Source organism: Gordionus sp. m RMFG-2023, chromosome 5 (assembly GCF_954871325.1).
Source record: "Gordionus sp. m RMFG-2023 chromosome 5, tfGorSpeb1-WG-v2, whole genome shotgun sequence".
NCBI lineage: Eukaryota > Metazoa > Nematomorpha > Gordioida > Chordodea > Parachordodidae > Gordionus > Gordionus sp. m RMFG-2023.
Window position 1 is genome coordinate 26,056,760 of NC_088779.1, and position 17,291 is coordinate 26,074,050.

At 28.6% G+C, this 17,291-nt stretch overlaps 2 protein-coding genes across 4 annotated transcripts in view; one reads left to right on the plus strand and one right to left on the minus strand.

Annotated features, from left to right (window-relative positions):
- LOC135929325 (oxidation resistance protein 1-like) overlaps positions 1-2,301 on the plus strand; it is a 35,255-nt gene extending 32,954 nt beyond the window's left edge. For all 3 annotated transcript variants that reach the window (XM_065465858.1, XM_065465859.1, XM_065465860.1), the window contains exons 11-14: positions 382-540; positions 1,059-1,154; positions 1,268-1,341; positions 1,888-2,301. In XM_065465858.1, coding sequence (XP_065321930.1) covers positions 382-540; positions 1,059-1,154; positions 1,268-1,341; positions 1,888-2,038 — 480 coding nt within the window. In that variant the 3' untranslated portion in view covers positions 2,039-2,301. The remainder of the gene's footprint in view (positions 1-381; positions 541-1,058; positions 1,155-1,267; positions 1,342-1,887) is intronic.
- Positions 2,302-5,285: 2,984 nt separating this feature from the next.
- Positions 5,286-17,033, minus strand: LOC135930456 (elongator complex protein 3-like). Its single transcript, XM_065467254.1, has 11 exons — positions 17,014-17,033; positions 16,871-16,973; positions 16,705-16,795; positions 11,874-11,921; positions 11,033-11,236; positions 10,143-10,305; positions 9,345-9,498; positions 7,744-7,971; positions 7,068-7,516; positions 6,735-6,943; positions 5,286-5,844 (listed from the first exon to the last, which is right to left on the minus strand). The coding sequence occupies exons 1-11, from the start codon at positions 17,024-17,026 to the stop codon at positions 5,686-5,688; spliced, it is 1,821 nt and encodes a 606-aa protein (XP_065323326.1). The 5' UTR covers positions 17,027-17,033; the 3' UTR covers positions 5,286-5,685.
- Between the last annotated feature and the right edge of the window lie 258 nt (positions 17,034-17,291).

Here is a 17,291-nt window from a genome sequence, read left to right on the forward strand (position 1 = left end):
ATTTGATAATTATATAAGTAGAGTCATGATGATTATATTGAGCAGTTCATTATCTGTTATGAATATTTCAAATTACAAATGTCTAACTCGATTTCATTTTTAGAGGTATAGTGACAGCGACTGATACCTTACATGATAAAACGGAAGCCCAATTTTCAATAAATATATATATTTGAAAATTACCAATTCCAAAGCTTTATTAATTTTCTTAAAATTTTTTTTTAACTGGCACAAAATGTCTTTTAAATTATGAGATTAGGTTTAATTGAGATCATAGATAGAAAAGTGGATTATGTAAAAAAGACATAATATTGATTTCATTAACAATTATTTAAAGATAGGATATGAACAATGTTTTATTTATCAATTGCATAATTTCAGCTTAACAAAAGGCTACCGGCCAGAGCTATAGGCTATTATTGGATCCTAGCCTACAGCAATAACAAGCACGGATACAGTTTCAACACAATGTACAACAAGTTGCAGGCTTGCGACAATGACAGCCCCGTCCTTCTAGTCATTAAGGATAAGGACGCGAAAGTAAGTTACAACACGAAAAAATTTTTTATCGTCAGAATTACATATGACTTTTACTACTAATGTATTTTCTAGACCCTTAAAAACATATTATTCCAATCCCGGTCAAAACCAAATAGTTAAAAATCTAAAAGAAAAACATTGAGAAAATATTCTGAAAAATGAACGAGATCTTGTTTAAGAACTAAATTTAAGATTTGTTATTATTCCAAATATTAAATTAAATATACCATTAAAATCCTTATTTAATTATAGTCAACTATTAAAGAGTGAGGTGATTGAAATAATTATTTTAATTTTTTTTATAAACATAATTAAGATATCACTTTAGCTAAACTATACAATTGACTTTAAAAATATTTTTGCTAATGTGTTTGCAAAAAAATATATTATTTTCAGCCCGGTTTTAAGGTTAGATCATCCTGTGGCCAACCTCTAATTTGTTAAGAAAAATCTGTTCATATTCATTAAAAACTATTAAATTAGAATTAGTTTAAAAAAATATTTTATATTTTAAAAAGGTTTTTGGAGCTTTAGCCTCTTGCCCTTTCAAACCCAGCGAACATTTTTATGGAAACGGAGAAACCTTTTTATACACATTCTACCCCTCTTTTCAGGTTGCATATTTTTTTTGAAAAAAAATCTTTCCTTCGAAAGATGTTGCTTGTTTATTTCTCTCTTTTATTAAAACCTTAACAAATTATATTTTATTATAAATAAAAATTTAAAGGTGTTTAATTGGACCGGAGAAAATAACTATTTTATACAAGGAAACTTGGATAGTTTAGCCATAGGCTCTGGAAAGTAAAAAATAACATATTTATAGGCCCATTTACATTTAAAATGACGTCCGGCCCTTTTAAATCTCCCAATATTTTGATTTAAAAAAGTTTAGGGATTTGATCGTAGTAGTAGTTGATATTTATATAAGTAGATAATATTTTGCTGAATATCCATATCAGGTCTTTTAAAAATAAAATTAATCACTAATTTAATTATTAAGTTAAGATTGAAAATTTTTACAAAAAATTGATAACAGGGGATAAAGAATAAATTCGCGAATCTTATGCCATATACCCCCCCCCCCCCCGCTCTTCTCGTTATCTATTTATATAGAAAAATGAAAAGGAATAGAGCCCCCCCCCTCTCCCTATATTGTTTTAAAACTTATCGTATTCTTATCTTAAATATAAATTTTACATCACCTAATTCCCCCTTTAATTTGTAGAATCTTACGTCTCTTAATTATAGGGTTTATAACTCCATCCGTTAATCATTTTCATGGAGCTTGATTTTATTACTTAATAAATATTTTTTTTTAAAAAAAATTTAAATATCCTCAAAATCAAGGGGCTTATATGGTCTTTGGCTGGGCGCCAATTTTTATCACGGCCGAACACATTCTTGCGAAACTTTCGCCAATCCCCCTCTCACGCTCAAAGAGGATTTTATAGTTGATAGATTAGAAGTTTGGTGGTTTGGAGACGCACCCAAGACATAAAAAAACTTATCATAATCATATGTTTTAAAATGTGATAATTTACGATTTCGCTTTTGTGAGATAATTTATTTGCCCAAATTAATGTTTAAATTAAAACGATACGCTTGAAAATTAGAGCAAAAGAGCAACCAATTCTTTAGTTTTATTTATGGCTGAAGACCAATAAATCGAAAGAATACTGAATATCCATAAACCATTTCTATCTTCTTAAATATATATTATATATATACATACTAGAAACATGTTAAATTAGATATAATTATATTATATAAATCATATGTTAGTCGTTTAAATATTTATTTTTTAATTTGTATTTTTTTTTTTTACATTCCTTTTTAAAATCGTATTTTTTTTTAAAAAAAATAATCAATCAAGTAGCATTATGATTTAGTATTTTTTTTCTAGCTTATTTTTGATTGGAATAAAATATTAGAAAAACTAAAGAATTTCAACTTTATTTTCCCATTTTTAATAATCATTTTTTTAAAAAATCTTAAGATGAACCATCTTGTCTACTCTAAATTTGGCATTATATTATAAGTAAAAACTCGTTATACATCTCATATATATATAGTTAAATTTTTGTTCCCCTGGGAAACCTGTAAAAAGGTTTTATATAGTTACAAATATTATATTTTTTTCCGTTTTCTCAAGAAATCCTTAAGGCACACATTCATAACATTTAATTTGGGAATTTATATATTTTCCTTTTTTGTATAAAATGATCATTCCCTTTTTAGATCAATTAAATCGACATTGTATAGATTAATTTAATTAATAATAGTATTCTAAACAAAAAATTTTGCTAAAATGAGTATTTGAAAAACATATAATTTTTCTTATTCTTTTACAAGCATAACATATATGATTTATTTAAATATGACCAAAATAAATATTGTACTCCTTTAAAATGTGTATAATTATATAATAAATATATTTATTATTAGAGAAGAAAATATTGTTTTGAAACACCAAAATATCAAGAATATAATTGGTACAAGCGGGATGGATTTAGCTGTGCTGCGATTAATTAAAAAAATATTTCTCGTTTTTTTTTAAATTTTATTTTTTGGCTTAAAACAAAATTAATAATTTATTTAAAACATTTGCCAAATAAAATTTATATATTAGAAAATATGTAAATTATAATCGTGTATAAAAATTATTTTTTGTTAAAATTGGAAGGGCAGTGAGGATTTTCTTGAATTTAAATTTAGATCCAGCAGCTGGAAAAACTTGCATACCGGGTATGTTTCAGACTAGAACGGAAAATCTAGGAAGTTTTAATTTTTTTTCTCTTTCTTAAAGTTTAGGTTAGCTACTAGTTTAGATAGAGAAGAATTTTAATTTTTTTAAAGGAATATTGAAAATATTAAACGCTTCCTTTATATGATTTTCCAACTGATTAATACAATTTAAATATATTTTTTAAAAATAGGCCTGTAGCGCGGATTTTAATACAATTTTTCGGTTCATTTAGAGGGAGGGCTTGCATGTTCTCTATAATTGGACCTTTCTTTGTACACACTTTATAAAATAATTAAAATGCTATTGACTTCTATGCATATTTAGTTTCACGGTCTTGTCACATGGATCAAATTTAAAACATTCAACATACTGATTTTCTTGACTGAATCTTATATATTTGAATGATATTTAAAGATTCGGCACATTTTCTATTTTCACAAATACTTTTTCTAAATCCTGATGCAACAATAATCCCTCTAATACATTTAACAATATTTCCTATTTTATTCTTTCCTTACATCAACCACCACGACAAGAGTATGCTATTCAGATCCCAAGCATAGGTGGTGATCATATACACAATTCTGAAATAATTTTATCTGAAATTGACTGATAGTAAGGGACCTAAATACATATATAATAGTATAAAACTAACTCTAAAATAAAGAATGTTTGAAGTTGTTTTGATGACAGATTCGAAATTTAAGTAAATAATTTTTAGAAATAAGGTTTTTTTTTAAATATAATTTTACAATTATGCATGTTATAGTTTTATATATAATGGTAGCAAAAATAAAATTAAGCTTTTAAATGGGTATATAGAATCGCCAAAAAATTCAATAGAGTGGAACAATACCTCAAAGTTCCAGAGTTTATTCAAGATAGTTACTGAATTCAAATCCAGAATAACCACCGATTAAGTCAAGGATGTTATTTAAAATCGAGGATATTTAAGAATAATTTACTGTGATATCTAATTCAGTAATAACGAATAAAATTCAAATCTATACATCATTACCCAACTTTTGTGAAGCTAATAAAATTAAAAATTAGGTAGTATGAGTACTTATCTAATGTTAATCCGATATGAATTGCTGCGATTGTTATATATCAGCCAGTACCCTCAATTATGTCCAATTTTCAAAATAACAATTAAGAGCCTACAATAAATCATGCATTGATAAAAAAAAAATCTACAAATTGCTAGTACATAAGAAAAGAAGGGGTTATTCTTTTTTTTTTGGTTGCAACATAAATTTTACTATATAAAATAAATTTACATACAATAACATAAACTGACATTTCATTTGAAAGGAACTTTTATGATAAATTAATCAAAAAATATTTTTGTAGGAAATAGGCTGGGGAAAAAAAATCTACAGTATCGGAAAGAATGGTATATCAATGCATCTCTAACTATAAACCCTATGATATTCTTATTCTTAGATCATTTATTTCTAAATATCCTAAACTTTGACTTGAAAAATTATTTTGTAAAATATTTATTTTTAATAATTGAATTAAACATTTGTATAGAGTTGACTGACAAAATCAGAATTTAGACATTATAAATTAGGTAAATTATGGGTCGAGTACTTGTCTAATGTCCCAATAACAAAGTAAATATATTTTAAAAAGGAACAAGGAAACAATCTCCTCTTAATATGAAAGGTTATTCAATTTTTAATTTAAAAAAAAAGAAGTAAAGACGTACGATTAGCCCTCACACCTAAGGGGATAAGTAGTTCTGCAAAACTGCACTTATGTGTGAGAAAAATTATTAAGCTTAATTTTTAGCACAAATTGTGGCAAAGTATACAAAATATGATATAATGTAATAATTTTACATTAATTTTTGTATATTCAGGCATTAATTAGTGCTAATTGTGAATGCAGCAGGTAAGCTTGTCAAATATAAAATTTTGAGATATGCTCGAAATAAGGATATATAAAATTTCTCAATTGGTTGTTATATAGCAACTTAACATAGTAAAGTTCAAATTTATTAGCTATATAATAGATTAACGTGGAAAAATGTATAAAAAAAGGAAGATAATAAGATTTATAGGCCAACAAAATTCATGATTTAACTACATTTAAACATTATTAGCTTTTTCCCCATGGAAATAATCGAAAATTAATATTTACTAGAGCCCTGTATGGACAGGACAGACTCGAGTCCGATCAACCAAACTTGTATCGGTAGGACAAAATTTTTTCTCGGATCGGGCCTGACCTAAAATTAGGTCCGTTTGCAAGGCTTTAATGTGTAATAATTTATAATATTGGAAATGTTTATATCAGAAAAAATAAATAATTTATTGCATTTTTCATGTGCGTTGATTGAACTATAAAGGCCATTTGGGAGAAGGGATTATGTTATGTTTATTTGTCTCTATCTAATCCAGTATCTTTGACATGTAAACACCGTCTAAATGATATCCAAGCTTCCTATAATAATTTCTCGTTCCCACACCGGATATAACGGCTATTTTGTACGAACCATGCTCTAACCTAGATATACGCTCCGCTTCCTCCATCAACAGAGTTCCGATACCCTATTAAATTTTGAGTTAAAAAGTAATGTTTAGAAGAAGCCATATAGGAAATTCAAATGTGCACCCACGTGGGGCTGATGAAGTACAACCCCGAATTATATGTTTTCTTTATATCTCAAAATTATAGCACATTAAATAAACATCAAAAGCGATAATTATTTTAAAATTTGATTTTTATAATAACAACGTTATAGGAGTTATCATAAAGGTAGCAACAAAATCAAGGCTTTGAACATGAATGGGTCCAGAAATTTAAAACTCCTAGCTGAAATTTTGATAACAGAAGCTTGAGCAAAGCCAGATTTCTGAAAGAAGTCCAAACTGGACCCGGTCCATAATACTTTAGGTTCAAATGGGTTGTTCATAAATCGGTTCCCATTTGGTTTGTGTTTTTGAAATGTCTAACCAAACAATTTTAAATTTTTGAACTCAAATATTCATCAAAAATTATATACAACTTTGTGACTATAGTTTATTCAAAATTAAAGCATATATATAGATTATAATAATAAACAGTTATATCGATTGTAATCTTAAAAAAAGTGTGTAGCCTTAAACTTGATTTGGGTCTTGATGAACAGAACTATATACCAACCTTTTGCACTTATAAAATCAGCAAAATATCTGGTCAATTCAAAATCAGTATTATTAACAAGTTGAAAAAAATTAGGCATGTCTTATGGGGTTATCAACTTATAATTTATATATAAAAAATAATAAAACAAGTTTAAAGGCAAAAAATTGCCTGAAAAAAGTAAATCTCATACATGTATTCATTTCCGGTAAAATAAAATATTTCACATAAAAATGGCCTAAATGGTTAAAATTGAGATATTTTGAATCCCCGCTGCCTCATAAACCTAATAAAATACAATATAAATATTATTAACCTGATGCTGAAATTTTAGAGGATCCTTGGCGTGAATCGGCACCACACTGCCATAGACGTGAAGTTCTCTCACCATGCTGACTCCGGCCAAAAGCGTAGGATCGCAACTATTGTAAGAAGGAGAGGTATCTTTCAATAATTTTGGCTTTAATTCCGGTCTAAAGGCCTTTTCCTCCGAACATTTTCTTAACCGTAATAACCCTATTAAAGTATGTTTATTAGTGACCATCATGAAGGAAAGAAATTGTGTTAGAGTTAAGGCCAAATAAAAGCGCATAAAACTTTAAAATATGTTAGTGTCAAAGCATATTATGTATTATAATATATAAAAGGATATCTGTCTCGGTATCTTCATAGGAAAGAAAAGTTTCCCAGCCTTGATTCGCGGCGTAATCCCTTCTGACTAATTCTACGCTCTGCCCTAAGTTGAATTCATCTTCCTTTTTACCACCATCGGTATCCTTGACTTTCGTCTCGGTATCATCACCTCTCTTATAAAATCCGTTTGTTACCATCTTTCCACCTCCACCTTTAGCTTTGTTAGGAGATCTACGCAGCTGTTTTATACCAGCTTCTCTGGTTCTTACATCTCTGCAGGCCAAACCCAATTCTTCCATTCGAGCCGAGCAAAGTTCTCTCAGATTTCCACTTTCAACGGCGGAAGCGGTAACTAAAGGCATTGGAATATCCCGCTGAACCCTGTAAACTCGTGTCCAGGGCGGAACAAGGGAAAGGATAAGACTAACGAGATTTATCAATTGGCCAGGAGCGTAACTTCGATACCTTTATTTTTAAATAAAATAAAAATATTATTGTTGAAAATGAAAATGAGTAATTTATTTAAAAAAAAGATCGTGGCTCTTATTTTAAATATTAATTTGAGCCATATGTGTTGAGGTAAAAAAGTAGAATTTGGGGGTTATTTTAATTTTAAAGGATTCATAAAGGAAGGAAAGTGAGGTGGAAAGAATATGATGGGAAAAAATGATTTATTTTTTTTCACGGTTCACCTTCCGCTTTTCCATAGTTCGTAAAGACCAGTTCCCCTTATAACGAGTGTGGGGTATATCTTGAGTCCGTCTGGACGAAATTCTGGATCGGAAAATAATTGACGGAATTGATTGACGTCTCGACGGTAGCATACGTTAGGCAGGTCGGGCATCATGTGTGTGACGACTTTATAGCCCGCTTCTTTGGCCAAGGCGAAGGTCTCACAAGTGGCCTTGACCGTGTGCCCTCTACATAATATTTTGACACGAATAATGTACAATTTATAATCTTATTTTTCTTTCATCAAAACAAATATAATAAAAAATTTATTAAATAATAAAACGTAATTCTTAACAGATACCTTTCAGGCCAGGCACGGGCCGAAAATAAAATAAAAATCCGGACCGAACCTAAAATTTCGAGCCGGGCTAAGCTAATGCTCAAAAATAAATAAACATTTCAGAATGATCAGAATAAAAATTAATATAAATTTCGAGCCAAACCGTGAACGTGCCGAATTGAATAATATTTTATAATTTAGTTAAAAATGAGCAGTTTACATATTCTTATAATAAATTCAGTCATTTGAGTTCAAAGTTAATAAATATTTCTCTTTTTTTTAAAAAAAAATTTACTTAATTGTGCGACCTAAATGAATCTTTGCGTTTCGTTATGCAAAACACAAACAATGCATTTCAAATGGTACCGTGCAAATTAATAACTTTTTAAAAACATCAATAAAAAAGCAAACTGGTTAGCGTTTTTTGGAAAACACTCAATTTGGCCGCACTATAAGAATCCTTTATTTATATGGAACATGCACTTGTTTTTTTAATGTTAATGACTTTTAATTTAGTGGAATAATTGTAAGCATTTTGTTTATTTTATCAACGAAATGAGGATGATTGTAAAAAAAAGTGAACATAAAATTTTATGCAGAATCAAAAAATTGATTTTATGTTTTATCGTGATATTATAAATATCTTTAAAATATATAAATTTATGCCGTATTGGGATTCGGAATCTCTTGATTTTAAATCCTTTACCGAGAGCGATTTGAAAAATTTTAAAGTTCGATTTAACCGAAAATGTATTCTAGCATGGGTAGAGTACCCAAACTGTAAATTTCAAACAATTTTGCCATGAACTTTAGAACTACTTCTAATTTATATTAATTTTTATATGGATTTTTCATATAAATTAAAAAAATACTAAAAAAAAATGTCTATCGCTGAAATTGGTTGAAATTTATAGGGTAAATACTCTACACATGCTGGAATACAATTCCTGTAAAATCAGATTTTTAAAATCCAAAAATCGCCCTTAGTAAATGATTCAAAATTGAGAGATTCCGAATCCCCCCATACGACATATATATGTTAAAAAAGGTATTTTATTTTTCGGCTAAGAAATATAAAAATTGAAGTGTCAGTAATTTTTGTAAAATGAATATTAAAATTTAAAATTATATAAAAAGTCGGGTGTTCAATTTTCGTAAAAAATTTTTATTATCCCTTTCTTTGTTTTTTTTTCAAACTTCCCGGATTTATTAACAAGTCAAACTCGTTCCCTTCATAATTAAATATTTCCATTTGAAAAAAATAAAAAATAAATAAAGAACCTATTAGTATCTAGAGCGACATCTTCGTAAACGCTTTGGACACCGATTTCGAGACGGGTACAACCGTAAGAAAGCATATCGTTGATATGACGTTCAAGACAATAATCGGGTCTCGTTTCTATCGTGATCCCAATACATTTAATCTTAGATCTCTCTGAAACAAAAACAAAAAAGTAATTCTCATAATTTTCATATTTGAAAATACAAATGCAACATGTAGATTTCTAAAAATATTAGAGGGGAGAGGGGGAGGGGGTAAACTACTATTTGACACCATGAGAAGCATTTTAAAAACTGAATTCCTTTTTAATCTTTTAAAATAATTTTCGGGCATTCAATTATTATTATTAGTCATCTATTTAATTTATATAGAAAAATTATAAATATGGAGCTTTATAATAACGCTATGATAAGTTTTGAAAAACATATGTTGAGGATGCGTTGATAATAATATAAGATACGCTTATAAAAATAATAGCGAATTCGATAAAAAGGAATTTCTTAAATATTATATAAAATAATTATTTTTATTTTAGCTTTATCTTAAATTAGTTTTTAAAACTGAATCAGAGAGAGCAGTTTGGAACTGCGAACTAATCCAGACAAGTGCGAATATTGTAGCGCTTGAAGAATACGTTTTGTTTACAATAAAAGCAGCGTAAGGGGGAAACCAACTCATTTACCATTCTCTCTTTTTTAAAAAAAAGTATATTATTCTTATAATCTATTCCATTTTTCTTCTTCTTTCACTAATATTTCCCAATCAATTGAATCCCATATATATAGATCCTTTTTTACCCGACATTTTAACGGCTTCGGTAACGGATCTACTAGTAAAACCGGATAAGGCGTCATGAAGGTTTCGGATAAAATAATCGCGGTAATCTTCCGGCAAAGACATGAAGGTTCCACCCATCACTATGTATTCTATTTTTTCCACGTCGTGTCCTAATTGTTGCAGCTGTAATTGGTAATAGTTTTTCAAAAAAAAATATCAATAATGGAGTAACTTTTCTAAATAGAATGTGATTTTAAAAATTAAAATAAAATTTTTATCATTATAAAACATAGGCGTAGTTTTAGATATACTATATACATGTTAGCGGCAATGTGTTATTTCCAGCAGTGTTATTTTTTCAACTTTAAATTATTGTTTAAGTGCGTTTTTTAAATTTAAAGATATGATTTAACTGAAAATGCATTTCATCATATCTGAGAATACTTTATCAGGAAATTTTGCCATGAATAAATGACTCAAAGATTAATGACAAAATTGTCAACGATTCATAAGATAGATGTTTTAAATGCAGGAATACATTGCTGGTAAAATCAGATTTTTAAATAAAAAAACGTCAAATATTGATTAAAAGTTTAAAAAAAATAACACATTGCAGGAAAAAAGACTGCCATCTTTATCACTTAATAATATGAAAATTATTCGCACTACATATAAATAGTACCTCAATTTTAAATGCGCAAAAACGCACATGAAATATCCAACAAATTATTGCTTTTATATTCCTTTTTTTATATAAGTCCCAGGAACCACATCTTCTCTAATTAAATTATTAAATTAAATAAATGATAAAAAAAATTATTAATTAAGTTCAGGCACACATGGAAATGAGACTGATTATACAAGCAATGATTATGTAACGGATTAGTAAATATAATGCAAGAAAATAAACCTGAGTTATTCTATGCCTAGCTTGGATGTAAGGGTCATATCGGGCCCGAATAGCTCTCATAGAAGTCGGTTCGTAACCGGTATACGACTGAGTAGAATATTCGAAATCCGAATCTGGCCCGCCAGGACAGTAAACGCAAACGTTGCCAGTTGTGTTGATGTGGGGACACCTGTGAGGTTTGCACATAACTGCTACCACGGCTATCTACCGAAATAATTTTTTTATCGTATTTATTTAAGAGATCTGTTGCCATAATTGGAGGATTTATTATATTTACAAGAATAAAACAAATGTAATAAGCAGAATAATATGTGGGGTGATATGATTCCCTGTTATAATTTAGTCGGATCGAATCAAAAAATCGGACTATAATTCAGGTTATGCAACTCGACTTGCTTTGGAAAATAAAACTTTGTCTCTAAAAAACGACATTTAATACTAACCTAGAATGAGGGTACATTCATTAAAAAAGAAGTAAACATAAATCGAAGTTCGCCAATGGCGCCTACACAATCAATTAAATTGACTACAGCCGACTCCAATGTAGGTATACTTTTAATTAATAAATGATCAGTCTATTTAGTATTAATACCATTGACTACGTATACTTTCTTTCCTTCATAATCGTTTTTATTTAAATTTAATTAGGAAATGCTTCAAGTAGATCTTTCTATTTTAATTTTTTTTAACCCTATTTATTTATCAGAAATGAATCAGTTTTGGCTGATAATCAGCAAAAAATGTTGGATTGGGTCTGTAAAGACCTTTAAATTTATAAAATACCTTGAAAATAAGGCAAAGAAAAATTGAATTAAAAGAAATGTATTGAATAAATGCTCACTCCGCTAGCGGTGCGTATGGGTTTGGCCTTCAATTGGGGCAGGAGAGCCTTAAAAATACATTTTAAAAAAAAATATTATTAATTAGACTATGGTTTCCTCTATTGCAAAGTGATGGAATCGCAGTTTAGCATACCATTTAAAGGTACGTATATAAGCTCGTTCGTAAAATATTTTAAGCAAATATATATCAGAGTACAGACTCTACATTAGAGGTCCGCGAAACACGGGCCCCGAGAAAATGTTTTCGGATGGGGTCGGATTAAAAAAATTAATCCGCGCGAGGGACAAAAAATTTGAATATAACTTGGAATCTTATTTTTTTTAAAAAAAAAATAGTAATTTTTTAAAATTTTTTTTATCGGATCGGGTCGATTACGAAGAATAGATGAGATGCGAGGTTCTAAAACCAGCCCTCACACTGCACACGTGCTTATAGGTGGCATAGCTAGCTAAGATACTTTTAAATAAAATCAAATAAATTTGTCAAGAAATGGAACCGATTAAGAAAAATATCATCTCCAAACTACTCCCATTTTTAAAAAAGAATATGCAAATTATTTATATAAGGAAAATGGAGATCCACATCCTCCGCCATCAAATATATGGTGCCGATTGAGCGAATGTTTATCATATTCTATGGCTATAAAATATATCCATACGCTCATTAAAGTTGATCGCTATAATGGTAAGATCCCAAATTGACTCAAAAACATTATGAAAAATATTCTGAATCACCTCTGCTTGGTCTTAATCCAGTCCATTCTTATCGTTCGACAACTACAGCCCTATATCCTACACTTAAGAATTTACTTTGAACCTATCTTCGGAGGAATGGGAAAAAATTAATAATAAATAATGCAACAAAAAAAGGAAATTAAACTCCAGAAGATGAGCTGATATAATCCAACCCATTTTTGAGATGTTAAAATATTAGCTAGATCAGTCCAGTTTATTTGGGCAAAGATGTGTGAAATCGGCCCATATTATGTTGCGATGAAGGGAGAATGCTCCTTTCGCATATCATTTTTTAAAAACTTGTATTAATGCTAATTTATTATCATTTGAATTTGAAACAATGTTGCATAATGGCTCTTCGCATGCCCACAATTCATGTCTATATTATTTATAAAACTCCCAAATGCAACTTTCTCTTTTAGCCAAAGTTTGTGATATTCACATCTCGTTATATCATGAGGATTATATACGGCATTTCTTTCCGTTTCGCTTCAGGCAATAATAAATAGAATACAAAATGTTTTTAAGTTATTCAAGTCCTTCAGAGCAGATGAAGGTCTATAAGGCCTATTGTTTAAAAACATCAAAAATATCCATTGATACCACTGGTGACGTGATATGCAATGTTGAAAGATTGTATGTGAATTCAATATTTTTATGATGTCGTGGTCAAAGATCCCCAAATAAAAATAAGATAGATACTCCTTGTAAAATATGCCTTCAGAAAGGCATGATATAGAAAGTATAGCTATATAGTTAAAATTTTGGCGAGAATAGTCCCAGATATGTCTCTATTCCTTATTATCGGCTAGATTTTTACAGAATATTTCTCTTTAAATATTTACAACATGGCGTGCCATTTTTTTTAATCCAGGGTTGATAAAAAGGCCACGTTGCTTCCTGGGCTGTGATTTGGCTCATACAGCGAAATAAATTACTAACAACGTGGAAGTATCTGAAAGGAGAATCATGTCGTATACATGAATTTTATATAGGAGCCATATGCCAAATACTGGCGGGTGACGTGGAAAATCTTAGAAAGATTTTATATTCTATTGTTTTAAGAAAAACAAAATGAAATGACATATATAATCCTCTTGACATAACAAGATGTGAACATCATAAACATTGGCTAAAAGAGAAATTCGCGTTTGGGAGTCTTATAGATAATATAGACATTTCAGAAAAAGAGGTGATCAGGAAGAGCCATCATGTAATGTTGATACTAATTCAAGTGATAATAAATTGGCATTAAGGCCAGCTTTTAAAAATGATTTGCAAAAGGAGCATTCTCCTCTCGTCATAAAATATGGGCTGTTTTCATGCTCCTTTGCCATAAAAACTGGATAATCTTATTACATCATGTCCAAAAAATGAAACAGCCCCCATATTTGGGGTTTAGGATATATTAACGTCTTTCCTTCTTTCATAGACATGGCCAGGGCTTTTGTAGGGGGGGGGGGCACTATTAGGTAAGGTTTTCCCTCCAAAATTTTATTGGAGGTCTTTAGGTCTACTTATTGTAGGCCTTTGGCGATTTTATAAAAATAATTTTTGGTTTACACCATTTTTTTCCAGGCAAATTCCAGAGGGGGGGATTTCTTCCCCCCCCCCCCCGATTATGCCTTCTTTGTTGCATGATGATTATAAATTTTATTTACGATTTTACTTCTTTACCATTCTTCCGAAAATAAGGTTAAATTGAATTCTCCAGTATAGGATAACATTTCTCTACTGCTGTTAGAGTTATAGTTGTCGATTATCAGAATTAGTTGAATTTTAATCAAGAAGAGGAGAGAATTTTCACAATTTTTGGGTTAATTTGGAAATCTAATATTATATCTATCAGCCTTAATGAGCATATAGTGGTCATAGAACATACTAAACATTCGCTTAATTGACACTATATATTCGATGATGGAGGGTGCGGTTTTTCTTTTTCTTGATATTAATCAGTGCCATTTCTTAAAAAAAACGATATTTATTTGTTTTTAAAAAAAATATCAGGGATACAAACCGAACCCCGATAAATCATTTTCTATCCGAATTTGAACCGAACCGATAAAAATGCTCCTGAACCGATTTTATCATGATTTTATACCTATAAAATAATGTGAAATTTATTACTAATGCCAAAATTCTAAGGTATACGCATATTATTTTAAAAATGATTATCATTCAAATTTGATATAGGTATCAGTCACAAATATTGCTATTTTTAGTGTTGTTAAACGGCTCGGTTTGAGCCGCTTTTAATAGATGTCCAAACTTTTGTTCCTTCTAAACAAAATCTTCAGGCTAGTGTAATATTATTCTGGATGAAATATTGAGTTAGCCGTTTTTAAAAATAAAACAAGCCATTTAACAACACTAGCTATTTTACAACATTTTTTAAATAACTTTAAATATTTTAAATAACTTATTAATGCGCATTATGTGTATATGTTAGCGTCAATGTGTTATTTTTAACTTTAAATCATTCTTCGAGCCCGTTGATTTTACCGAAAATGTATTTAATCATGTTTGGAATAGCCTACCCTATGAATTTCAGGCAATTTTATTCATGAACTTTTAAACTTAATATAATTTATATTAGATTTTCCATATATTTTTTTTTTACAAAAATTATAAATTACTCAGATGTTAACAACAAAATTTTATACAATTCATAAGATAGGTAATATAAACATGATAGAATCTGGTAAAATCCGATGTTTAAATTTTTTTAAAAAAGCGCTCAAAAAAATTAAAAATAGTAAAAATATTACATAGTCGGGAAAAAACAGATTGATGCTAATATATATTGCTAGATGGTTCATGCATTTAAATGTGTTTAAAAAAGTATACATATATAGGGTCAGTTATAACGCCTATAGCTTGCAAGTCAATAAAATGATGTGAATTAATATGATGATCAATAAGACAATGCTAAGCTGACTGTTATGTATGTACACTTTTTAGGGATAAATAAAATCCAATACATAAATTATTTAAGTATAGCTATCATACATGAAAAACAATATATCCAAATGTAAGGTTATAGACTGTGATACAATTATGAAAGACCATCATGGTGCAAGTATTGAGCGTCGTAAGAAGAAATCATCATATATAATAAACTAGCTAAAATTAAAAAAAATTCATAACAAAATAAAAAAAAATAAAATATTAGGATGTCATCAAGCCAACAACCTTTTGAATAAACATGTAAAGAACAAACATGATCATATTAGATACATCAAGGAATATTAGAAATATTTTATAATTTTCCTAAGGAACCTCAAATAAATAAATAAATTAATATCTTAGACTACCATCAAAATCAGAGTAATTGATACTCCTAATTATATAAACTTTCTGATATTATATTAGCAATGCCGGTTACTTAAGTTAGTGTAATGAGATGTTTTTCAATAATAAAATTTACTAATCCATATAGAAATGTAATTTGACTAAGGTAGAAAATATTTTAATTGCACGGCTCAATACTATTTTTTTTTTGTAAATAATATTCAATATTGAAGTTAATAAAGTGCTTTTCTATGTGTCATTATTATTATGTAAGTTAGTAAATAAACGAACCGAAAATGTTATTTTTTATCTTAACTCAAACTGATACTTGTTTCGGCTTTGGATAACTAAAAAATATCTTGTTCTATAAAAAATTCCATAAATGGGAATATTCTTTTAAAATTAAATATTTACAAAATATTTTTGATCAATAAATTTAAAATATAACTATGTACATCAATATTCCACCCCTTCACCTTTATTCCAACTATAGCCCTGTAGGTTGGCACTGGGTAAAAACAAAAATTAAAGGTTTTTGAATTTTTGTCACTTATCTGTATTCAATATTTTAAAATTGGGTCAGGCCTTTCTATAACTGGGTAGGCCTGGCCTAGGACAAAAAAAAAGATTAATAAAAAAGTGCAAAATAATGGATATATTTAAATATCAAACTTGCTAATTTTAAATAACAATTAAAAATATAAAATATGTTAATATATAAAATTTCAATAATTTATTATAAATATATTTGTTCTACAAATTTTATTAACTGAATGATAAATTTTAATATTTTGCAATATGTACTGTTTTATATTCTGGAGGAATTGCGTTAATAATATCATATAACTTTGGTTGAAATGACAAACCATATTTATTTGAAGCTTGACATTTTAACCTACAAAAAATATATTTATAATACTCTTTTATATATAAACTAATATTTGGGGTATTTTAATAAAAATAATATTACTTTGTAAGATCAATATTTTGTTTCTTTTTATGAGCTATGATAAGTTGAGCTATTATGTCATTAATGCATAAAGACATGCATTTTTGTTCAGAAAGATTTTTCACTAAAAATTATTGATAATTATAAGTTAAAAATTTAAAAACCTGTTGTGGCCATAATTGGATATGTGAAATGTTAATCAAAACATGTTAGATGCGTTAGTGAAGCATTATATTGAAGATTATTATTGGCCCTATGATTAAAATCTGTTAAGGTTTTATGCATGCAACATATTTACCATTGGTGGCGGTTATGCCATGTAAACACTAATTGAAGTCCTATGAAGAATATTTAAAGCTATGGAATTATTTTCATCCTCAAGATTAGATATTTTGTTAATTATGTACTTCCAACTTATAAAATTTATAATTATAACATGAAT